Source organism: Lepidochelys kempii, chromosome 4, assembly GCF_965140265.1.
Source record: "Lepidochelys kempii isolate rLepKem1 chromosome 4, rLepKem1.hap2, whole genome shotgun sequence".
Lineage (NCBI taxonomy): Eukaryota > Metazoa > Chordata > Testudines > Cheloniidae > Lepidochelys > Lepidochelys kempii.
The window spans coordinates 90,956,063-90,981,810 of record NC_133259.1 but is presented as its reverse complement, the minus strand read 5'-3'; the positions used below and the strand labels follow the sequence as shown (position 1 = coordinate 90,981,810).

General features: G+C 42.2%; 1 protein-coding gene across 9 annotated transcripts in view; it reads right to left on the bottom strand.

Annotated features, from left to right (window-relative positions):
• Positions 1-25,748, bottom strand: part of FRYL (FRY like transcription coactivator) — a 204,267-nt gene that overhangs the window by 66,404 nt on the left and 112,115 nt on the right. For 3 of the 9 annotated variants that reach the window (XM_073342092.1, XM_073342093.1, XM_073342095.1), the window contains one exon: positions 24,707-24,796. The exons of the other annotated variants lie outside the window; for them this stretch is intronic. Coding sequence is in view for 1 of the 3 variants with exons in the window: in XM_073342095.1 (XP_073198196.1) it covers positions 24,707-24,796 (90 nt within the window). In the remaining 2 variants the exon portion in view is untranslated. The remainder of the gene's footprint in view (positions 1-24,706; positions 24,797-25,748) is intronic. 9 annotated transcript variants of the gene reach the window in all.

The window sequence follows — 25,748 nt, the reverse complement described above, 5'->3', positions numbered from 1 at the left end:
CAATGACTCTTCCCCTGGACAGATACAGCCATCTCCTTCTCCCTTCATGGTCCAAGGACAAGAAGAATACCTGGTGAGGCAGATCTTGGACTCCAAGGGAAGCCCACGAACCTCGTTAACTAGGAAGATTCTGGTCCAGATGATCATTCGTGGGAGCCAGTCGGCAACATACATACACCCGACCACCTACTTCAGGAACTCCATTGGTCATAACCCGACAAACTGGGCCCAAAGACATCTAACAGGCATCTTTTGAAGGGGAGTGGGGGGAGGATGAGATGAGTTATCTGAGCCTGAACCCGCTTAAACCTGGTAAGTCATCCCTGAGTCAGAGAGTGTGATGAGTCATCAGAAGCAATTATCTGTAGGTCTTCTCCATGTAAGTCTACCAGAGTTCAACCAATCCACAGGCAAGGCTCCACCTAGATGATCCCAAAGCCAGTATATAGGCTCCTAAGGGAAGGAGCCTCTCCAGCCTGCTCAGCGTCACTACCTAGCCAGGAACAGTATTGCCAGCAATTTCAATAGACTGCCCTTGCTCCTGCTCCAGCCTCTCCAGCTCCATCCTGTGCCTATTTCCATGCTAGCCAGACCCTGTTCCAGCCTGCATGTGCTCCTGCCTCAACGAACCACCTGCTGATTCTGATAACTTGCCATTTATTATACTATGACTGTCTGGGAAGGGAGTAGTTTTCGATAGCATGAATAGGTAGCCTACTTTCTTGGTGGCAAAAGAGGATAACATGAAATCACAAACAATTCAAATTTGGGGAATTCTACCAATTATGACTGGGTGTACTGACTAAATCAACCTGCCTGTCACCTTTACAACCTGCATGCTATGCTTACCTTCAAAATAACGTGAAGCATTGGAGACAATGAATTCTAAACATCAGACCCCATAAATGCTTAGTAAAATATAATACTTGAATATTGTGTAACACCATATATTTTGGAAAAGTATCTAATGCTCAGGCTCATTATTATTCACATACCATATGTACTCGTTCGTTTATAAGCCGACCCCCGCCCCGCAAGATGGATAGGTAAAAATAATAAAAACAGTCTGACCCTTTCATAAGCCGATCCTATATTTCAGGGGTTGGCAAACTTTGGCTCCCGGCCTGTCAGGGTAAGCCGCTGGCGGGTCGGGATGTTTTGTTTACCTGGAGCGTCTGCAGGCATGGAGCCCCTTCCCGCAGCTCCCATTGGCTGGGAACGGCGAACCGCAGCCACAGGTTGCTGAGGGGATCCATGCCTGCAGATGCTCCAGGTAAACAAAACAACAATGTATTAGATATTGAATTCAATGATTTCACAGAGCTTAAAATCATCACATTTTGGTGTAGACCCGTTTATAAGCCGACCCCCACTCATTGATGAGTCACTTTTTTACCAAAAATATTCGGCTGATGAACGAGTACATACAGTATAAATATTTTTCCCTGTGTTTTGTTTTAAAGCCAGAAGGAAACACCCCTTATAGAGCAGCATGAGCCTATTGGCCTGATTGGTGCTGCCTCCTCAAATATAGAAGTCAAACTATGCCTATGGTGCCACTACAAAAAATGAAATCAAGAAGAGGAAAGAAGCAGACAAATGCATACCACTGTGTCGTAACTTTGAAAAAACAAATATCCCATTAACCAAAAACGAAACAAAAAAACATTTCACAGCAATAGCAAGCAGCAACATGAGTCATACCTCACAGGCAACAGCACACTGAGCTGTCAACAAAGGAAATGCCATCAAAATGAACAGTATAGTGAATAAATAAAACAAAATTCTGTAACTTAACAGTGGGCACTTGATTCTGCTCTGTTTGGGGAAAAGCGCTTAACTCCACGATAGCTGGAACATGAATAGGGCCTTACCAAATTCATGGTCCATTTTGGTCAATTTCATGGTCATAGGATTTTAAAAGTCGCAAATTTATGATTTCAGCGATTTAAATTTGAAATGTCACTGTGTTGTAATGGTAGGGGTCCTGACTCAAAAAGGAGTTAGAGGTGGGGAGGATTGCAAGGTTATTGTGAGGAGGTTGTAGTACTGCTACGCTTACTTCTGCATTGCTGCTGGCGGTGGCACTGCCTTCAGAGCTGGGTAGCTGGAGAGCAGCGGCTGCTGGCCAGGATCCCAGCTCTGAAGACAGAGCTGCCACCAGCAGCAGCACAGAAGTAAGGATGGCATGGTATGGTATTGTCACCCTTACTTCTGCACTGCTGCCTACAGAGCTGGGCCCTTAGTCAGCAGTTACCACTTCCAGCTGCCCAGCTCTGAAGACAGCAGCGCAGAAATAAGGGTGGCATTGTATGGTATTGCCATCCTTAATTCTGCACTGCTGCTGGCGGGGTGCTGCCTTCAGAGCTGGACATCCAGCCAACAGCCACCGCTCTCTGGCTCCCCAGCGCTGAAGGCAGTGCAGAAGTAAGGGTGGCAATGTCGTCCCAAAATAACCTTGTGAACCCCCAGCAACTCCCTTTTGGGTCAGGACCCCCAATTCGAGAAACACTGGTCTCCTCTGTGAAATCTGTATAGTATAGTGTAAAACACGGGTCAGCAAACTACGGCCTGCGGGCCAGATCCGGGTTTTGGATCTGGCCTGCAGGATTGCCACCCCCATGGCGCCCTGGGCCGCCCCGCTGCTCCCAGAAGTAGCTGGCACCATGTCCCTGTGGCCCCTAGGGGATAGGGGGCAGAGGGCTCAGAGGGCTCAGAGTGCTACCCTTGCCTGTGTGTACATCCCCCGAAGCTCCCATTGGCCAGGAACAGGGTAAGCGGCGCCGGGTTGGAGCCCAAACCCCTCCTGCACCCCGCCCCCCAACTCCCTGCCCTGAGCCCCCTGCCAGGACCCCAACCCCCTGCCACACCCTGCACCCCAACCCCCTGCCCTGAGCCCCCTCCTGCACTCCTCCCTGCACCACTGCTCTGAACCCCCTCCAGCACTGTGCACCCCCTCCTGCACCTCAACCCCATTCCCTGAGCCCCCTCGTACACCCCGCACCCCTCTTCTGCCCCAACCCCTTGCACTGAGCCCCTTCCTGCACACCACACCCCCTCCCACACCCTGCCCCAGCCCTACATGTATGGGCCTGCATGCACTTTCCCCACCCTGATGTGGTCCTCAGGCCAAAAAGTTTGCCCAGCCCGGTGTAAAAGCACACCAAAAAGCAGATTTTATGAGAGAAGACCAGATTTCACGATCCGTGACGTGTTTTTCATGGCCATGAATTTGGTAGGGCCTTAATCATGAAGCACTATAAACCAGTGAAAATTATATCATATATTGCCCTTTTCTTTTGAATCTTTGACAGACTCACTGAAGTGTATATAATAAAATGAAAATAAATGCCTTACTCTGGCCATTCAATCCAGAAACATCTTATTTCAGCATTTCTGTACTTCAACAGAAGGTGCGATTGCAGCTCAGATAGGCATACCCATGCTAGTTTTAATCTAGCGAGCACAGCTAAAAATAGCAATGAAAACGCAGCAGCATGGGCTTCAGCGAGGGATGTACAAGCCTGCCTGGTTCTTCTTGGTACATACTCGCATTGCTAGCCCGTGCAATTGTGCATTCACTGCTATTTTTAGTCATGCTAGGTAGATTAAAGTTAGCATAGGTATGCCTATGCGAGCAGCAATCACACCTTAAATTACAGTGTAGATATACCCAGAGAGTCAGAACTGCAGAGTTCTATTCCCCACTCTCCTGCTAACTTCAACTACCTTGATCAAAAAGAATAAATAAGGACAGTACAGAGCACTTACATAGCACTTTCCATTTATTTATTAATTAAGCCTAAACATTTTTGTGAGGTAAATTATTTAATCTCTCTATGCCCTATTTAACCTATTTGTAAAATGGAAACAGGAGGATTTGTCTATTTCAGGGTGGTGTTGTGAAGTTTAATGTTTGTAAAGTCCCACTGTGGATGGTTCTTTGATTACTTGCACATTGAGAAGAAGCTGTCAAAACAGCTAACCGGATGTAAGGAACCCATTAGGAAAGGGATAGATAATAAAGACAGAAAATATCATAATGCCACTACATAAAGCCATGGTATCCCCACATCTTAAATACTGCATGCAGTTCTGGTCATCTCAAAAAAGATATATTAGAACTGGAAAAAATAGAAGTGGAAAAAACAGAAGGGCAACCAAAATGATTAGGGGTATGGAACAGCTTCCATATGAGGAGAGATCAGACTTTTTCTCTTAGAAAAGAGATAACAAAGGGGTGACATGATCGAGGTCTATAAATTTATTCACTTTTCCACACCATTCATAAGTGTTTATTTAGCCCTTTACATAAACACACAAACCAGGTGTCATCTAATGAAATTAATAGCAGCAGGTTTAAAACAAACATAAGGAAGTACTTCTTCACATAACGCACAGTCAACCTCTGGAACTCGTTGCCAGAGGATGCTGTGGAGGCCAAAAATATAACAGTTCAAAAAAGAATTAGATAAGTTCATGGAGTATAGGTCCATCAATGGCCATTTGTCAACATGCTAAGGGACGTAAGGCCATGCTCTGGGTGTCCATAAACCTCTTTGTGCATGAAACTGGATGACAGGGGATGGATCACTCGATAATCGCCATGATCTGTTCATTCCCTCAGAAGCATCTGGCACTGGCCATTGTCGTAATACAGAATGCTGGGTTAGATGGAGATCTGCCCTGGTACGGACATTGTTATGTTCTTAAGGAGTTTCATGTGTGTTTATAGTCTAGCCAAGGTCTGGAATAAATTACAGTAATATAAACAAAAATAAATGAGTATGGTATCAATGTACTGCAGATATGCTTATTTCAGATGAAAGCGCATGAATGCCTAGAGTACATTTCCCAGTGAGTCAAATCTTGAGGATGACTATATTAAATCAAAAATATCTCAAACACATTTTGGAAGCCATTATGATGCTAGCACAACAGATTATCCAGGGGCAGCTATTAGCCTCCCCTCAAAATACAGACTATTCTACTGTTCAGTGACATAATGCTTGTGTATATTCGAGGAAAGTTTTAAAATCTATTGTATGTCTGTTTTTATTTGCCATTTCAAGTGCCCCATATTTTCTCTCTTCCAACCTTTCTCTCATTTCTTCTTTCTCCCTCCCCTATTTTCTACTGCTCTCTTTCTCTGAAAAATAGGTACTCCTATCTCCTCTTATTTTGTTTAAGACAGGAAGAGTCTCTTGTTCTCTACAAAAAGAAAAGGAGGACTTGTGGCACCAAGTGAGCTGTAGCTCATGAAAGCTTATGCTCAAATTAATTTGTTAGTCTCTGAGGTGCCACAAGTCCTCTTTTTCTTTTTGCGGATACAGACTAACATGGCTGCTACTCTGAATCTTGTTCTCTGCTTTCTCTCTATTCTTCTGCATTCCACAACCAAAGTGAGTGGCTGTAATCCTTGTGCACAATACCATGAGTCAGCCACAATCCAACTCATTTCCCACGAATTACCCAAAATTCAAGTAAAAGGATTGTTAATGTAAACCTCAGTATTTATTATTTCATAATGTAAATAATTACATCATTTTGTTGTGTGTATGCCTTAAATAATAGTGAGGTATACTTATATTTGACTAGACTGATCAATATAACTGTATGATAAATGCCTATTTAAATTACAGACTTTGTCCAGACCCACTAAAGGGCATAGTGGTAATTCTAAGCTATCTAATACCATAAAGAACTAGACCAGATAACAGTCTTGGAACAAATAAGTGAGCTGTTGCAATTTATTTTTTGTATATTGTAAGCGGGGGAACAGTCCCGCTATTGTGAGGAACTTTCCTGGCTTCTGCACTACCCCAGTGAAGTGGGCTAGCAAAAGGATCCGAGTCCTCGCTCCCACTTCCTTTACCCAGTGGCCTCCCTGCCCTTGAGGACTCCCCTTCCACTCTTCTGTCTGGCAGAGTCCTTGTAACCCCAATAAGGCTGGGCCCAGGATTCCTGGGGGGCTCGATCCCCAACCCTGCTGTGGTCACCTAGAACAGGGGCTAGGGTGTCCCCACTCCGGAGCAGTCTCTCTGCACTGGGCACTTCTCTGACCCACTGACCATTACATACAAGTTAAAGCAAATGCAAGTTATTTAATCAACAATTAATTTTAAAAAGAATAAGGAAAAATGGGAAAGGTTAAAGGAAACACATCAACCCGCTCTGTGGCAGGGAACATCACAAACAGTGTCTCTGGAAAGTCAGGGCAGTTCAGTCTGTTCCTTGTAAGTCCCAGGCCTTCTTCTCAGGCCCTGGCTATGCTGCAGGGATGCTGTGGATTGGACACTTGCTCTGGTGGTGGTCACACGCTCTCAGGCTCTAAGTGGTAGGACCCTTCTTCCCAGTGTTGCCCCCGCCCTGTCGGGGTTATGATCCACACCTGGCCTGCAGAGCCCCTTGGCTGAGGTGTCTCCCTCTGCTGGGCCTGCTGCCCAGGGTCCCCCTCGCTCTCCCCAGCTGCTCACCACACCCAGCTCCAGACTCAGCTGCACCACTCTGTCTCAGCACTGCTGCTGCTGCTGCTGCTCTGCCTCCAGCTCCCTGGGCTGCTTCTTTGGCCCCTCTGCCTCTGGTTGCTATAGCTCTGCTCCCAGGACAGGTCTGCTCTGCAGGCTACTTCTGTGACTCTGCTCCCAGCACTGACCTGCTTCCTGGGCTGCTTTTCTGGCCCCTCTGGCTCTGGTTGCTGCAGCTCTGCTCCCAGACAAGTCTGCTCTCTCTGGGCTGTGCCTCTGGCTTTGGGGCTGCAGCTCTGCTCCCAGGACAGGGTCTGCTCTCACTGGATCTGGCACAGCTCAGCTTGGGCCCCGGCTTTCTCCTTAGCTCGGCCCCACTCTGTCTGACTCACAGAAATCCGGCTCACACAGAAGACGGGACCTCCCTGGCATCCTGACTTCCTGATTAGCCTGCCTGCCCTGTCATTCAGGCTGACCTGGAGCATTGGCCTCTCCCCATTGTTCCTGGGAACTGTCGGTCTCAGGGTCCTGATTTCCCATAGATCCTCCCCCTTTTAGTACTGGGAGCTAGCCAACCAAAACACCCCCACTGACTGTTAGGAGGCAACAGTCCCCTTACATATTCATAGTACCTAGGAGCCCTCGTCATGGACCCCATTGTACTAAGTGTACAAACAAACAAACAAACGAGTCTCTGCCCTTACAATTTAAGTAGAAGACATGAGAAAACAGACTGATATAGACAAACTAATACAGACAAACTGATAAGAAAGAATTAGACTATGTCTACACTACAGAGCTTACAGCAGCACAGCTGTACTGATGCAACTGCACCACTGTAAGATCTCGTGTAGCCACTCTATGCCAACAGGAGGGCTCCTGTTGACATAATTAAACCATCCTCAACAAGCAGCAGTAGCTATGTTGAGGGGAGAAGCTCTCCTGATGACATAGCACTGTGCTTTTCTCATACCCCTGCGTGACATAAATTTTGCCAACATAAGTGATAGTGTAGACAAACTGTTTGACAATATTTATCAGCATGATAGGCAGTGGTCTTAGCACAACAGCAGCCTAGCCATTGTGAAGCTTTTTTTGTAGGCCTCGCAGTGAAGGACAGTCTAAAGTAGAGATTTGAAGGAAAATAATGAAGTGACTTTGCAGATGTTTACAGAAGGTCCTCCTATATGTGAGGGGCAGCACAGGAGAAAGAATGAAAGTAGTCATATAAAAAAAGTGCCAGTGGATGCTGACATAATGAACCAATAGGAAGTGGGAGTCAAACTCTCAATACTGAATGAGAGATCACAGGTAGGGTAGGGATAGGCTTGAATGGCTCTGGAAGCAAAGACAAGTAGATTATCTTTGATGCTACAGAAAAGAGCAGTGGTGCCCAAACTTTTCCTGTCCAACACACCCCCAGTAATGGAATCTGTCCGCACCCCCCTCCCTTACTGCACAGTTGACTCAGCAGAAGAGCTTGGGCTGAAGGCAGAGCGGGGGGCAGAACTGGGGATGAGGGAGGAGCTGGGGCTAGAGGCAGAACTGGCCTGGTGGCAGAGAGGGAACAAGGGCAAAGCTAGGCTGGGGAAAGCCGAATCTGGGGCTGGAGCTGGAAGCAGAGCTAGAACCGGGGCCATAGCTGGGGGGTGAGGCTGGGGCTGGGAGTGGAGTCATGGCCAGTAGCCAGGGCCAGGGCTGCAGCTGAAGCTACAGCTATAGGCGGAGCTGGGGCTGGAGTGGAGCTGAAGCCAGGGCTGGAGAGGAGCTGGGTGCAGTTCCCTCCCCGCCCCCTATGGGGGCTGGCCTGGGCCCCATCATGCTCCCCTGAACTTTTCTCCACACACCCCTAGGGGGGAACGCCCCATAGTTTGGGGACCACTGGAGAAGTGGGAGCCAGGGAGGGATGCAAAGAGAGAGGTGACATGGTCAAAGTGATGGGCTAAGAAAATGATCTTTCCATCAGCATTTTGAATGGATATGAGTGGGACAAGACTGCATTTGTCAAGGCCGGAAAACAGCATGATGAAGTAATCAAGACACAAAATGATGAGAACCTGGACAAGAGCTTTTAGCTGTGTGGATGGATAAGAAAGAGTGTGTCGTAGAAATGTTATTCAAAAAGAATATACAAGACTTAAACATAGCCTCGGTGTAAGGACCTAGAGAGAGGTCTGACTCAAAGATGATGCTCAAGTTATAGGCCTGAGTGACAGGCAAGGTGATGGTGGTGTCCACATTGATCAAGGAGATAGCGAGAATGGCTTGTCAGGGGAAGGGGAAAGTAAGTGTTGCGTTTTACCCATATTGAGTTTCAGCTGACAGCGAGGCATCCACAAGGAGATCTAAATAGCAAGCAATCCATCCCTGCATTGGAAATTCGTCCTCAGAGCAACCCAAGGTAGATTTTGCCTCCAAAAGACAGAGTAGCCTTTTTCTGAAGTACTCTAGTTTGACAAAGACTCTAGCATCAGAGCGTTTTTGGTTTTGTTTTTTGTAATTTGAACTGTTATTAAATAGATTGAAGAACAACATCCTAAGGAATGAAGGGCTAGAGGCAATGTTAATTTACTTATTTTGTCTTCTCTGACTGAAAATCTGCTGATTCAGACCTGCAATTGCTTTCTCCCTCCACACCCAACTTTTTCTAGTTTCAGAGCAGATATGTTCCTCTTTCCCCCGCTCCCAGTACATGCTCTAATCTAAATTACCTTGAATGTGTACAGTCTTCTGCCTCTATGCTCAGGGTCAAGGTTTTCTCAGCGGCTCTCCTGCAGGAGTCTTTTCTTGACATCTTTTTTTGCCATCTTCTCCCTCCCTCTTCAGGGTGGTCTCCAATTTACAGAGACAGAGCCTTTGAGGGAGCACTTAGAACACTGCAGACTCTCCTATCCTCGCAATACATTCCCAGCAGCTTTAGTGGTTGAGCAGAGCCCAGCTAACAAATGTTCTAATTTCCACACTTAGTAGCCCCCTCCACACTTCAGTTTTATAACTTTCATTTTGAAGTCTCAAAACAAAACTATCCATCTGTCATTTTCCCCAGAAGTTCTAAGCCTGACATAACATTCTATTTCCATGATAAAGAAGAAAATTTCACTAGCTGTAATTCAGATCCCAAATATACAACAGGAAGATTATTTTAATACCCCTCCTTCCAAAACTAGCACCAGGAGAAAGAGGAAGTGGGCTAGGAATTTCACTAAGTCAGCTCAGCTCTGGCTGTATTTAAGAAGCAAAGTTACAGTAGTTCTTGGCCTACCTTTTTAGATAAGGGAGTGAGAAACCTCAGAATTCAATAACACAGCCCTGACCTCTCTCCCTGAACACCCCTCAAAGATGTGGGAAGAAAGAGGAATAATGGCATTACTGATGAGTTAAGAAACATAAATGGAATGGTTATCACTTGACAAGATTCTCTTTTGAGTTCAGAAAAAAACACAGTGATCCACTAGAAACAGCTAGCAAAATGACTGGTATGTAAACCCCTTAAATCGATAAGAGAAAAAGTTCCCTATTTGTGAATTGTGCTTCAGCTGGAAGATAGATTGCCAATTTATCTAACTTACAGGCACTCAAGCCAGATGCGTTATCCATTTTCCAAATCTCCAGAAACAACTTGACAAGTACTAGCCCTAAGAAACTGTAATGGTTGAAAAAAAGTCAAGACTGAGATATACCAGGCTAGGTCCGCCACCCAAAATAGCAATCTCTACCTATCAGGCTGTCAATGAACCAACAAAGGCTCAGACTCTGTCCACTAACCAATAGGCTACAAGTCTAGAAAGGATTTCCACAATCTAGTGCACTGAAGTATGGGAACTGATGCTGAATGCTCATCTGACTTCCCAAGAAAAATGCTTCCAATCTATTTAGTATAGGAGGTTCAGAGGACAGGACATGCTACCTATAGGTGGGCTGCTACCTTTAGAATCCAGAAGTTGAAAATGAAACAAGAGAGACAAAGACCTCACTAAAATTTAGGACCAAATAGGCCTTTTTTATTCTTAATTAGGTAGTAAAAGCAGTTGCTTCTACCTTCCAGGGACTGGAAATCGAGCAATTTCAGCCAGCAAGCCCTTATATAAAAGAATCACATCTCATATTAGTTTCTTTGTCTGAAGGTACCAAAAAGCAAACTCATGAATGTGAACTAGTATTTGTTGAAGCTGGAGAAATGCATGAATATCTACATTGGACTGCATGAGGAAAAGACAAGAGAACAAGGCCTGCACATAAATCTGAAAAGTGAAATGATGAATCAGGGAGGGAGGATTGAAAAAACTTGAAAGGGGTAGGTTTCTTGGGCCAATCAGTTTTGAGTCCTGATCAGCAATTCCTGATTATGGCGTGACACCAGGAAATCTTGACCACTAAATGACAAACCATTAAAACCTTGTTTGACATAATTAGCTTCCTGCAACAATAGCCAACACAAATCACACTAACGCCTTATGTAAGCAACTTTTATGAAGAGAACACTATTTCCTACGGACTTGGAATGATATCAAAATTATTGTCAAGAGCGCTTCAGGTTACAAATATAATTTGGCATTGTCGACTTTACCATTAGCAAACTATGCTCATGCATTATTATGCACAATAATGGGGGGGAATGATCTTCTCAAAAGAACTCAGAGGATAAATTACCATATATACTCATTCATAAGCCGAATATTTTTGGCAAAAAAGTGATGGGGTCGGCTTATACATGGGTCTACATCAAAATTTGATGATTTTAAACTCTAAGAATCATTGAATTGAATATCTAAAACATTGTTGTTTTGTTTACCTGGAGCATCTTCAGCCATGGAGCCCCGTCCCGCAGCTCCCATTGGTTGGGAAAGGAAAACCACGGCCACAGGGAGCTGAGGGGCTCCATGCCTGCAGACACTCCAGGTAAACAAAATGTCCTGACCCGCCAGCAGCTTACCCTCACGGGCCGGGAGCCAAAGTTTGCCAACCCCTGAAATATAGGGTCCGCTTATGAAAGGGTCATACAGTTTTTACTATTTTTACCTATCCATCTTGGAGCGTCGGCTTATAAACGAACGGGCTAATGAACGAGTATATACAGTATTTATCCTTCCTCCCCCACAACCCATCCATAATACGAGTCAGATAGCATGTTCTAGAGAAACTCTAAGACCATAGCTAAGCATAAATGGAGAATTTTCACTCTCAATGCTATTAGCAAAATTCCCAATACTAGTCCTCAGAACAGTAAATGCATTTTGAGAAAGTTACAGAACTACTGTAAATTTCAAGCTCAGCCTACAACTATGTTTACAGCACATGAGATTTAAATAAATATAGTTAAACCATGCTACCCAGTATCTTTGTAATTAACATTTTGGTTTTCTTGGGTTGGCAGACTGAGTTCAGATCTGCTATCTAGCTGTTCATTTCACAGTGAGTTTCTTGCCAAGATTTAACATGGTCTGCTGTCATACACATTCAATAAAACCAGCAAACATAGCTACTTGTACAACAAGAAATTCAGCAATTCAGTCTCTGCAATACTGAACTATAATATCTTAGCAGTACATATCCTGATGACTCAGTTGTTTCCTCTAAAAACTTAAGCAATAATAGCTGAATATATTAGTGAATATTGAAACTTTCAACCAATTAACAAGACATTTCTTTTAACTATACTCAAAGCTATTAACAAAAAAAATTACACATTTGCAAAGAAGTTTACATTACCCAAAAATAGTTTTGTGAATACAAATAAAGTATATGACCTACTTTACATAAATAAAAGACAAAAATGTATATACAAAGGCTGTTTCTGTATCTCATATTTATCTCAATATTTAGATATGACAATGAGTGGTGCTATGAAAATACCAAAGATAGAGAGATTCAAGTAGGGAAATAATACAATTCTTGCTTGATTGAACATCTTCAAAAATGTATTCTGTTTATATGAGGGAATGGGACTGAGGCGTTGTAGTGCTTTAATGCCAGAAATACTCATCTGTGTAAGATACAACTTGCAATTTTGAGAAAGTGGGGAAAAGAGACTTAGTTTTAAATATTGAAATTAAGATTTGAAGTCTTTCACAGGGGAAGACCCCTGTGAAAATAACTGTGTTAATATTGTGGTGTCTTAACATTCTCATTGCTTTTTGCAGTAGTTGGGGGGGAAAAAAACCCAACAACGACCACCTCAGTCCAGCCTGATCTATATAGGACTAGAAATGTTGGCAAAGTGACCTGGCTTCTTCCCCCTCACCACCCTACTGGGTTTGTTGTTTGTGGGTTGTTGTTGTTGTTCTGAGGCAGCCATCTTTTTCTCCAGAATCTCACTTTTCATTTAAAAAGAAAAAAGGGTAAGTCTCTAGTGTTTATGGCTGCAATGAAAAGTTTCAAAATGTGACTCAAATGTAACCAGCACAAAGATGTTAACTAATGCCTGAATCAATAGCTCTGAGGCCACGTCTACACTATCCGCCAGATCAGCGAGTAGTGATCAATCTATCGGGGATCAATTTATCGCGTCTAATGTAGACATGCTAAATTGATCCCTGATCGCTCTGCTTTCGACTCCGGAACTCCACCATGGCGAGAGGCGGAAGCGAAGTCAACGGGGGAGTGGCTGCCGTCGATCCCGCGCCGCGAGGACACGAAGTAAGCGATTCTAAGTCTATCTAAGATACGTCAACTTCAGCTACGCTATTCTCGTAGCTGAAGTTGCAGATCTTAGATCGATCCCCCGCCCCCTAGTGTAGACCAGGCCTAAGAAACATTTACTGCCCCTGTATATCTCTATGAGGTGTTAACTCAGATCCCCAAAGATGATAATTAGGGCTGTCGATTAATTGCAGTTGATGCATGCGATTAACTCAAAAAATTATAATTATGATTAACAAAATTAATCGCAGTTTTAATCACACTGTTAAACAATAGAATACCAATTAAAATTTATTAAATATTTTGGATGTTTTTCTACATTTTCATATACATTGTATTCTGTGTTGTAATTGAAATCAAAGCGTATATTACTTTTATTACAAATATTTGTACTGTAAAACAATAAAAAAAAGAAATAGTATTATTAAGTTCACCTCATATAAGTTCTGTAATACAATCTCTTTGTTGTGAAAGTGCAACTTACAAATGTAGATTTTTTTTTCCATAACCGCACTCAAAAACAAACAATGTACTACTTCTTATTCAGCCTACTTCTTGTTCAACCAATCGCTAGGACAAACAAGTTTGTTTACATTTACAGAAGATAATGCTGCCTTCTTATTTATAATGTCACTAGAAAGTAAGAACAGGCATTTGCATGGCACTTTTGTCGAGGCATTGCAAGGTATTTATGTGCCAGACATGCTAAACATTCGTATGCTCCTTCATGCTTCGGTCACCATTTCAGAAGACATGCTTCCATGTTGATGACGGTCGTTAAAAAATAATGCATTAATTAAATCTGTGACTGAAATCCTTGGGGGAGAATTATATGTCTCTTGCTCTGTTTTACCTGCATTCTGTCATATATTTCATGTTATACCAGTCTTGGATGATGACCCAGAACACGTTGTTCATTTCAAGAACACTTTAATTGCAGATTTCACAAAAGGCAAAGAAGGTACCAATGTGAGATTTCTAAAGACAGCTACAGCACTCAACCCAAGGTTTAAGAATCTGAAGTGCCTTCTAAAATCTGAGAGGACAAGGTGTGGAGCATGCTTTCAGAAGTCTTAAAAGAGCAACACTCTGATGCGGAAACTACAAAACCTGAACCACCAAAAAAGAAAAATCAACCGTCTACTGGTGGCATCTGACTCAGATAATGAAAATGAACATGCGTCGGTCCGCACTGCTTTGGAATTTTATCGAGCAGAACCCATCATCAGCATTGACGCATGTCCACTGGACTGGTGGTTGAAGCATGAAGGGACATATGAATCTTTAGCGCATCTGGCACGTAAATATCTTGTGACTCCAGCTACAACAGTGCCATGCGAATACATGTTCGCACTTTCGGGTGACATTGTAAACAAGAAGTGAGCAAGTACTACCTCCTGCAAATGTAAACAGACTTGTCTGTCTGAGCGATTGGCTGAACAAGAAGTAGGACTGAGTGGACTTGCAGGCTCTAAAATTTTACGTTGTTTTATTTTTGAATGCAGTTTTTTTGTACATAATTTTACATTTGTAGGTTCAACTTTCATGATAAAGAGACTGAACTGCAGTACTTGTATGAGGTGAATTGAAAAATACTATTTCTTTTGTTTTTTTACAGTGCAAATACTTGTAATTAAAAATAAATATAAAGTGAGCACTGTACATTTTGTATTCTGTGTTGTAACTGAAATCAATATATTTGAAAATGTAGAAAATATCCAAAAATATTTAAGTAAATGGTATTCTATTATTGTTTAACAGTGTGATTTATTGCGATTAATTTTTTTAATTGCTTGACAGCCCTAATGATAATATAAAATATCAACATTGCTAACTATTTCATTGCTGATCAAAAGAATATGAGAGGAATGCGCTGCAGTAATACAAAATATAATAAACAATTAATAATAATCCTATTATGGATTTTGCATAATCCGTGGTAAGTAACTTCTCATTCTAGTGCCATGAGTGATGCTTTCACAAGCACTAGTCACCCTTTCCCTCTCCTCCCCTTAATCTAATCCCTGGAGCCAAAAAGGCGAAGGGGTTAATGGAGCTCAAGTGGGCATCTATGCTGCACCAAGAGGAAGCAAATCCTGCAAATAAGGGACAGATAAGCTCCATCCCCACCCCAGAGCATTAAGGGCCTAGTCTGTTCTGCTGATGGTACCAGGGGCTCCCTGCACTGGACACGGTCAGCAAACTCAGGCAGACATCACTGCACAATCTATACATAGGTTATGTTATCAAGCATTTCTTTGCTAACGTAAGGGCTGGAAACTTTTTTTTTCTTTTAAATGAAAATTGCCAGCAAGTTAAATAAGTATGGGCTGGATGAATGGACTACAAGATGGATAGAAAGCTGGCTAGATCATCGAGCTCAATGGATAGTGATCAACGGCTCCATGTGTAGTTGGCAGCGGGTATCAAGCGGAGTGCCCCAAGGGTTGGTCCTGGGGCCGGTTTTGTTCAATATCTTCATTAAAGGATCTGCAGGATGGCATGGATTGCACCCTCAGAAGTTTGCAGAGGACACTAAACTGGGAGGAGTGGTAGGTACACTGGAGGGTAGGGACAGGATACAGAGAGATCTAGACAAATTAGAGGATTGGGCCAAAAGAAATCTAATGAGGTTCAACAAGGACAAGTACAGAGTCCTGCACTTAGGATGGAAGAATCCCATGCACTCCTACAGACTAGGGACCAAGTGGCTAGGCAGCAGTTCTGCAGAAAACGACCTTGGGGTTACAGAGGACGAGAAGCTGGATATGAGTCAACAGCGTGCCCTTGTTGCCAAGAAGGCTAACAGCATTTTGGTCTGCATAAGTAGGAGCATTGCCAGCAGATCCAGGGACGTGATCATTCCCCTCTATTCGGCATTGGTGAGGCCTCATCTGGAGTACTGTGTCCAGCTTGGGGCCCCACACGACAAGAAGGATGTGGAAAAATTGGAAAGAATCCAGCGGAGGGCAACAAAAATGATTAGGGGTCTGCAGTATATGACTTATGAAGAGAGGTTAAGGGAACTGAGATTATTTAGTCTGCAGAAGAGAAGAATGAGGGGGAGATTTGATAGCTGCTTTCAACTACCTGAAAGGGGGGTTCCAAAGAGGATGGATCTAGACTGTTCTCAGTGGTAGCTGATGACAGAACAAGGAGTAATGGTCTCAAGTTGCAGTGGGGGAGGTTTAGGTTGGATATTAGGAAAAACTTTTTAACTAGGAGAGTGGTGAAGTACTGGAATTGGTTACCTAGGGAGGTGGTGGAATCTCCTTCCTTAGAGGTTTTTAAGGTCAGGCTTGACAAAGCCCTGGCAGGGATGATTTAGTTGGGGATTGGTCCTGCTTTGAGCAGGCAATTGGACTAGATGACCTCCTGAGGTCCCTCCCAACCCTGGTATTCTATGATTCCATGAAGAGGACAATATGATTATGCACTGACATAGGGTTGGGCATTTCACTGGTCCAAAAATAATTGGCCAATTGCCTGTCAAACATTAGTCAAATGTCAAAAATCGTCAAATATTTTAAAGCTATAATTTATTACAACAGTAATAATAATAATAAAATAATAAAATTTTATGGTCTCCAGTAGGATTATCCTTAGAGAGATACTTAAGCCTATCTACAAAAAACAAGTTACTTACTGAGTTATTTTAAGTAAAAAATTAGAAATGCAATAAAATTAAGCTCTTAAAAATGAAAAAAACATTACTTTTTAGTAATGTTATCATTTAAATGTGATTATTAAAGACTGAAAAGTTACAAAAGAAAAGAGAAATAAAAAAAAGAACTATAAATGAAAAAAGCCATTTTAAATGCATTTATGCTAAGTCGGTAGCAGGCCAACTCTTCAAGCATCTTCCTTTTTTCCATCTTTCACTTTATCAGCTTCAACTGTTTCATATACATCAGGGGTTCCAACCTTTTACTTTCTGAGCCCCCCACAACATGCTATAAGAACTCTACTGCCCACCTGTGCCACAATAACTGGTTTTCTGCATATAAAAGCCAGGGCAGGCATTAGGGGGTAGCAATCAGGGCAACTGCCTGGGGCCCCATGCCACAGGGGCCCCCACAAAGCTACATAGCTTAGGCTTTGGCTTCGGCCCCAGGTGGCTGGGCTCAGGGGCCTGGACTTCAGCCCCATGTGCTAGGACTTCAGCATTGTGCCCTGGGCCCCAGAGAGTCTAATGCTGGCCTTGCTTGGCAGCCCCCCTGAGACCTGCTTGCAGCCCCCGCACAGGGGGGCCCGGGCCTCTGGTTGAGAACCGCTGATCTACATCTCTGTATCATCATCAAATTCATCAATACCTTCATCTGATGAGTACTAAGTCAACTCTTGATCTATCATTTTCTTCTTTAATGTTAAATTGTGATACACAGTCATCAGCTTCCCAGAAGTGGAAGTCTTGAGTCTATTTCTGGTTTTCAAATGGATGCTTCCCCAAACTAAACAATTTCATTCCATGTATGCAATGTAGTTATAGCCATGTTGGTCCCAGGATATTAGAGAGACAAGACAGTTGATAAAAAGAAAAGGAGTACTTGTGGCACCTTAGAGACTAACCAATTTATTTGAACATAAGCTTTTTTGCGAATACAGACTAACACGGCTGTTACTCTGAAGACAGTTGATGTAATCTCTTGTCTTGGACCAATGCACCAAGAAACAAATGATATACCATCGATGAGATTTTCATCCTCTTGACAGACAGCTTAAACTCCCTCATAGATCTCCATCACAAATTCAACAGCCACCATCCATCTATTAAACTCTCTCTGGAACACTCCCACACTAACATCAACTTCCTGAACACCACAATCAGTTTCAACAATGGAGCCCTACAGATAACCATGTACAAGAAGCCCATGGATCACCACACCTACCTTCATAGATCCAGTAACTGCCCCCTCTCCCAAGCATGCCAAGAAATCTGTTATGTACAGCCAGACACTAAGATACCACGGAAGATGCACTGAGGAGAAAGTCTGGGATACACACCTTAACACTCTTAAAACCACCTTCACCAAACAAGGATACTTTACCAGAGAAGTAGATCATGGAGCAGGCCACCCAAATACCCCAAGAGAACCTATTCAATACAAAAATAAAACCCCTTCCAAATGCACACCCCTAGCTGTCACCTACCACACCACACTGGAACCCATATGGAGTATCGTGAAACTACAACTCAAACTCGATGAGGACCCAATCCAGAAAGAAATCTTTCCCAAATCCCCTTTTCTGGCCTTCAAACAAACCCCCAGCCTCTTCAAGCTCATCAACAGAAGCAAGCTCCCCACAGAGCTGGACACACCAACTCAAAGCGGTACCAGACCCTGCCAGATCAGCAGATGCAAAATCTACAGACATATCTCAACTGCTACAATGATCAACACTCCCCACAACACACCTTTCAAGACAGATGGATCCTACACATGCCTATCATAACATGTGGTATACCTCTTCCAGTGCACCAAATGCTCCAACCACAACTATTTGGGTGAAACCAAAAAATCATTAAGCTCTTGAATGAACTCTCACAGGAAAATGATAAAAGACAAAAACACCCTATCACCTCTGGGTGAACACTTTTCACACAGCGATCACTCTATATCTGACCTCTTTGTCTCATCTTCAAAGGAAACCTGCACAATATTTCCAAAAGACAAGCCTGGGAGCTTAAATTCTTAACTCCTAGACAATAAAGATCATGGACTGAACAGAGAAACTGGATTTATGGCTTATTACAACAATCTATAACCCACTAACCTCCTCCCCCCACCCCCAACCACTACAGAGGTGTTAAGGGCCACTCTACCTTGAAGGGTCCCTTAAAATACATGCTATTTATGCTAAACAATCTGTTCCACCTTGTATTTATCTGCGACACTCAAGAGTACATTTCCCAGACCCAAAGAAGTGCTCTGTGTGGCTTGAAAAAGCTTGTCACTCTCACCAACGGAAGTTGGTCCAATAAAAATATTACTTCAACCACCACCAGAAAGCCTGAGTGCCCTTCTCCACACAGGAAGAAATATCAGATGTAAGTAAGTTCGCTGTTTTTTCAGAGAGTTTTCACTGTTTTGATAGCGGGCACAATTATTAAAACCAAAAAACACTAACTCCCTACCCCCAGGTTATGTTTGGAGAGTGGACTTTGAAGGGACATAGAGGGAAGGTAGTTAAAATGGAGGACATTGCCAAGTGTGGATATCATGAGAAATGTGTGGGTTAGGAGGGTTGGAGGGTGACCGTGGATTTTTGTTTTGTTGCAGTTTGTTTAAAATATATTAAAAGAACATTAAGATTGTAAAGTCAGACACTTAAAAGTTAGGAAATATTAGATTTAAGATTGTCCATGTAGCTAGTCATCGCCATGACATTTTTTTTATATTTTGTACAGTTTCTCTAACCTTTTACTGGTCTTTGTGTTTTAGACTCTTTGGGGGTGGGGGGGGGAGGATCATGCTTTGCTATATGTTTACACTGTGCTTAGCACATCTTGCACACTATGGTACTATAAATAAATATTTACTTACTCAAATTAAGGCTCTAGCTTCACTCATCATTGCTATCTTTAGGTCCCCTTTTAATCTACAGGAAATCATTTTCGCTCTAAGTCTGTATGAGTTACGACACATATTTATAGAAACAAACAAAAAAAAGCTGTGAGCTTTCTCCTCTTCCCATTTCCTCCTTGCCTAACTGAATGCCTAGCAGTCTATCTTCTGTATGCAACCTCTGTCGCCTTCATCTCTTTATTAACATCCCATGTCCTAACTTGTTTTCTCTTTTTACACGAAGCATGATGTTTTACTTTGTTAGATCATGCTTACTCTAGGATTTTTTGCATAGTTTCCTGTGATTTCTTTAAAGTGACATAGCATCCATGCTGCTGATCCAGGGGCATTTCCAAATCCCGGTAATGTTCACTGTGATGGCTCGGGAAGGGTGTTTGTGGGGAACAGGGGGATTCTCCCAGAGCAACAAATATTCTTTTACTGCTAAGTGGTGGCAGTGAGTATTGTGAGGGATCAGAATTGTTCTTGGAACAGTACTGTTGGCTGCTGTGTTATCTCCTTGGAAGTGCAGCAGCAGTCAGTGGAGCAGATCACAGATGACTTCTGAGCCTGAAAGGCATATGCTGGTTGCCACAGCTGAAGAAAATTTACTTCCAAGTACAAGATAAGTGAGCAATTCTGGTATGAGGAGCAGAATTAAAGAATGTTAAGAAGAAAACCTCCTGAAGGGAGGCACAAAGGAAAATTTAGGTAAAACTACAATCTTGATGGTTGAGGCAAGGTCACATAGTAGAAGAGGTTATGACACTACCAATTTTGTCATCTAAAAGTCCTGAAGAGCAATAGTGTCATACTTCTATTTAGTAACCACTAAGCAAAAATACTGTGTCATCTAGTCTAGATGACACAACTTGATTGTGTGTTGGTGAGATGAAAGGGGGCATTAAGCACATATCTTCAATGGCTGGTGATGGGACACTAAATGGGGAGGGCTCTGAGAATTCTCTCTCAGGTGTCTAGCTTGTGGGTCTTGTCTACATGATCAGGGTCTAATTCATCGCCATATCTGAGGTCGGGAAGGAATTTTTCCCCAGCTCAGATTGGCAGAGACCAATGTTCCCTCTAATTTTTGACAGGCAGTGTGTGCAAAAAATTTCTTCTGTGCAAATTATTGTGCTTCTGTGCAAATTTTTGTGTGCACGGTGTTTCACTGTGTGAGCAGGGTTTAGGATCTGTGTGCACACGCGCACAGCTTACAGGGAACAGTGGCAGAGACCCTGGGGGGAGGGGTTTGCCTTCCTCAGCAGCACGGGGCACATGTAACCTATAGGTTTAAACAAGTGTAAATGGTGGATTCTCTGTACCTTGAAGTCTTTAATTCAAGATTTGAGGACTTCAGTAGCTCAGCCAGAAGTTATGGGTCTATTATAGGAGTGGGTGGGTGAGGTTCCATGGCCTGCAATGTGCAGGAGGTCAAACTATATTATCATGATTGCTTCTGGCCTTAAAGTCTATGAGAGCATCAATGCCCAAAAATATTCTGAATGGTGCGAAGGTTCTCAGACCTTAAACATTGAAGTCATTGCTTTATGTCTTTTATCAGTGGTTAATTCAATGTAGATCTATTTCCTTTGCACAGAATTAACATGCAAAGAACTAAAAAATAATAAACTTTATACTTTCAAAGACACTTGTATTAACCTTCCAAGTGTGACAGTCTTGGCAAACCACTCATTTGATCACTGAATTGAATGCCCATTATTTGACCATAGTCAAATATTGTCAAATATTCCAACAAGAATGTCTTGCTGTAGGAGACGGCCTTTTTGATTTCCCTCATTGTGCCATCTGATAGCAAACCTTCTTAAATGTAAAATGACATTTGCCCCATCCTTCATCTTTTAAATGTCAAATGACAAGCTTTATTTGAACATGTCAGGGTTCAACTTTCCCTATTAAGTACTCCCAGATAAGGTGTATTTTGAGAAAGGCATTTTTCCTTCCCTTTTTAAGTACCCGCCTGGAGGAACACTCAAAAGTAAGTTATCGGCATTTCTGGTCCCTGAATACAGAAACAAAAACTAGGAAATGAGAGGAGGTACCAAGGGAAAAGGTAGAGAAGTAAAAAGGAAAAATGAAAACAAAGAAAACAAGAGAAGACATAAGATACAGCATTTAGACATGCACTAGCCTACATTTCAGATTTAATACAATGGAGAACAGTTCTCGTAGCGAGCTAAGAGCATTGAGGAACAGGGGTTCCAACTCTGGCCATGCGGTGATAAGAAGGAACTGGAGTGGTGTCGACCCACACAGCCTATTAAAGCCTCGGATGCACCATGCAGTTCACGCACGACACACAGGGTCAACAGACACTGCTATGAATAGTTCTAGCTCTGGCTTATGGTACGCATGCACACCCATGTCTGGAATCCACTTAGGGACCATCACTCCAAGAAAAACTAATGTTTTTGGTATCAGTTTTATAGGGGAGTGAATGATCTGTGCTCTGATTTTGATTGTTCTGTCTTGCAATCCTCCTCATGACCACGTGAACTGAACAGGGAAATAGGCCTCAGAAAAGGTTAACTCAATCTGTAACACAATTAGCACAGACATACTTAAGGTGCATAACAAAAAATACACAGAGGGCCAAAATTTTCAGAAGTGAGATTTTAAAATTAGCCTCTTAAGGCTATGTCTATGCTAGATTCCTGTTAGTTAACACTTTTGTAAAGACTAATGTGGACATTCCCTAAACATTTGTTCTAGAATACCAATACTTGCTTTTTAACCTAGACAGAAATGTTCATCATCTCTGAAAATTCTGATCTGAAGCTTAAGTTTTACAGTACAACACCAAGTATCTGAGACCTGGTTTACACAGAAGTTTTTCAGTATATATTTAGTTTTTTCGCCATAAATTGCCTTGCAATCACACACTCAAATTATTTTTTTTTTGCTTTCACTTTCATCTTACTCTTGTATTATTAATTCACTTCGAAGCAACACAACTATTTCAGAATGTAAGGTTTGTGCGGCCACATCTGTTAGGATATAGATATTCAGGCCTGTCTGTAAAGGCCTATACTCTAAGAATTTAGGTATATTCTTATCACTTGGCTAGTTATAGAGGTACAAAAGAGAATCAAAATCACTGTCTGCTGGTGTAAGGGCCTTTTCTTACTGTGACAGTCTGAGGCCCTGTTCTTAGGCTAAGGCCTTTGGCTAAGCAACAGAGGCAGCCATAAGCTGGGAAGTGAATGGTCACATCCTCACATTCCAAACTGGTGACATTGAAATAAGGTGCTATTGGGCTGTTAGGAATACAATCCTGTCCTGATAGTGCCCAGAGAAAGGGAAGTGCCTAGAAAATGTAACAGGAAACTTAGTTTGATAGCATCCTGTCTGGCAAGAACTCACTTATCAATAGCTGGGATGTGAAATCCTCACTTCTGTATTGTTTTGTCATTATAGTTCCCACTTTGCTATTGTTTGTCTGTATAATCTCTGTCTGGTTCTGTGATTGTTTGTCTGCTGTATAACTAATTTTGCGGGGTGTAAACTAATTAAGGTGGTGGGATATAATTGGATACATAATCATGTTACAATATGTTAGGATTGGTTAGTTAAATTTCAGGAACATGATTGGTTAAGGTATAACAAAGCAGAAGTCAAGTTTTATTATATAGTCTGCAGTCAATCAGGAAGTAGGGGGGTGGGGGTGGGCATGCGGGTGGGGGAAATGGGAACAGGGAATGGGGGTAAGGAAATTGGAATCATGTTTGGCTAAGGGCAGGAATGGGAACAGGGACACAGGTGTAAGGCTCTGTGGTGTCAGAGCTGGGAAGGAGAATACTAAGGAAGGAAACTGGAATCATGCTTGCTGGAAGTTCACCCCAATAAACATTGAATTGTTTGCACCTTTGGACTTCGGGTATTGTTGCTCTCTGTTCATGCGAGAAGGACCAGGGAAGCGAGTGGATGAAGGAATAAGCCCCCTAACAACATCCACTTTTCAAATTAGCTTCATCATGTCAGTACTCCCACTGCTAACTCACAATACATTGCTTCATATCTGGATTGACTCATCCAGTTATTTGTGCACTCTCCACTGCTCTAGGTGTCATCTTGATCAAATTCCTCACCTCTGTTTAAATGTTTACATATATTTAAGCACATCTATTTGCATTTCCAGCTCATAGCAAGTTCACAGACACCAAATCCATTATAGCCATCATGGCCTGTGCCCTCATGTGGTCTCATCAACAGATCCTGGACTTCCTTGCTCTCTGAGAAGAGAAACACATTGTCTCATTTTCCCAGCAGTCACTGGAACTCCAAGATCTCTGGAGACATCCTAAACCTTCTGACACAAATAAGCAGAGGAGCCAGCCCAGAAGGCCATAAGGTGCAAAATGTTAACAGTGAAGGTAACTAACCATTGGAACAACATACCAAAGTTTGTGGTGGATTTTCCACCAATGGCAATTTTTAAATCAAGAATGGGTGCTTTTCTAAAAGACATGCTCTAGTTCAAACAGGTATGAATTCAGGTGAGTACTCTGGCCTGTGTTATAGAGATTGGATTGGATGATCGCAGTGGTGTCTGAGAGCTTTATAATATACATTAATCTAAATTTTTGCTCAACATTAGACAGAAATCAGCAGATACTTCAAAAACCTGCTGGACTAGCTCTCCTTATTAGAGATACCCATCCATCTTCTATATTTATGTCAGATTTTGTAAGTTTTTTAAGTGAGGTTAAACTTGGGGATATACAAGTCAAATCAGACCCTTGAAGGGGGTACAGCAGTCTGGCACAGTTAGATGACATAGCCAGAGGACTAAATGACCTCATACAAGAAGTTGTTGGAGGTTGGGCGGAGAAGTGGAAGACCAGGAGGGAAACAAAGGCAGAGCCACAGCTGCACTGTGTTACATCATAGGAGGGTGCAGTCACAACAGCAGTTAATTATTCCATTGTTGATTGTTTTTGCTGAAAACTTCAGTTAATCCCACAATCCCATACCAACTCCCACTCCTTCACAGGTGCCAAAAGACTCAAATACCTTTAACTATGTTGCCAAGACCTCTTGAGGCACTCCCTATAGCTGTTATGACTCTATGTTGTTGGTAAAAATACTTCGGCATATCAAAATCTGAAAGTGAGAGGAAGGTATAAAATATACTGTATTTTAAAACTACCACAGAGGCTACTGTACCAATTTTACTATTCACTTTCATATTTAATTCATTAAAAAAAATCTATATTTTAAATTTCAATAAAGCTGCCACAGAATTTCCAGTTTGCCAAAGAAGCCAAGAAACCTGCTGTATAATTTAATTCCAGCCTTCCCAGATTATAGGAAGCTCTTTCAAATTTACAGATATACAGTTTAAAAGTGAATAAATGCCCAGAAAACTAAGAAATTTTCTTTTAACCATAAAATGCAGTTGGGAATTACTTTATTTCCCTTTGTTATTATTAAGGCAACCAATCTGTGATTAGAAATTGTATATTTTATCCACTTAAAATTGAAGTGTTTTTCATTTATATCTTTTAAAAATTATTCCCTCCCCACCCCCACTCTATGTGAAAGCCTCTCTATGGAGGAAGGGGACCAAAGGGGGCCATCCAACTATTTGGGCCACTTGCATTTAAAAGGAGTTTAAACATTTAAACTAGCAATGATTTACAACATAAGCTTTGTGAGATCTGTCAAAAATATAGCCTGGAAATATGGTTGAGCTACTTGTCATCCTGCATAATGCTGCAAATAAAATAAGGCAAGTCAAAAACAATCATATCCTTTCATGAAATAAACAGAAATGCTTGTGTCACAACTCAGAAATGCTGATGACATTTTGAACACGTGACTTAAAAACATAGTTTTGCCATATTGTAGGTTAGTTGTTAGTAGGTTTTATTTAATGCTGTATTTGGATACTTTCTGGCACCATTATATTACAGTTATATGGGAAACTATGAACATCTAAAATCTATAATAGAAAGTTTTTGGTTGGTTATAAAAACCTATCGTTTTAGATATGGGCTCAAATGTTCAAATATTGTTTGCACTAGAGTCCATGTTTTCAGAAGCAACCACTAAT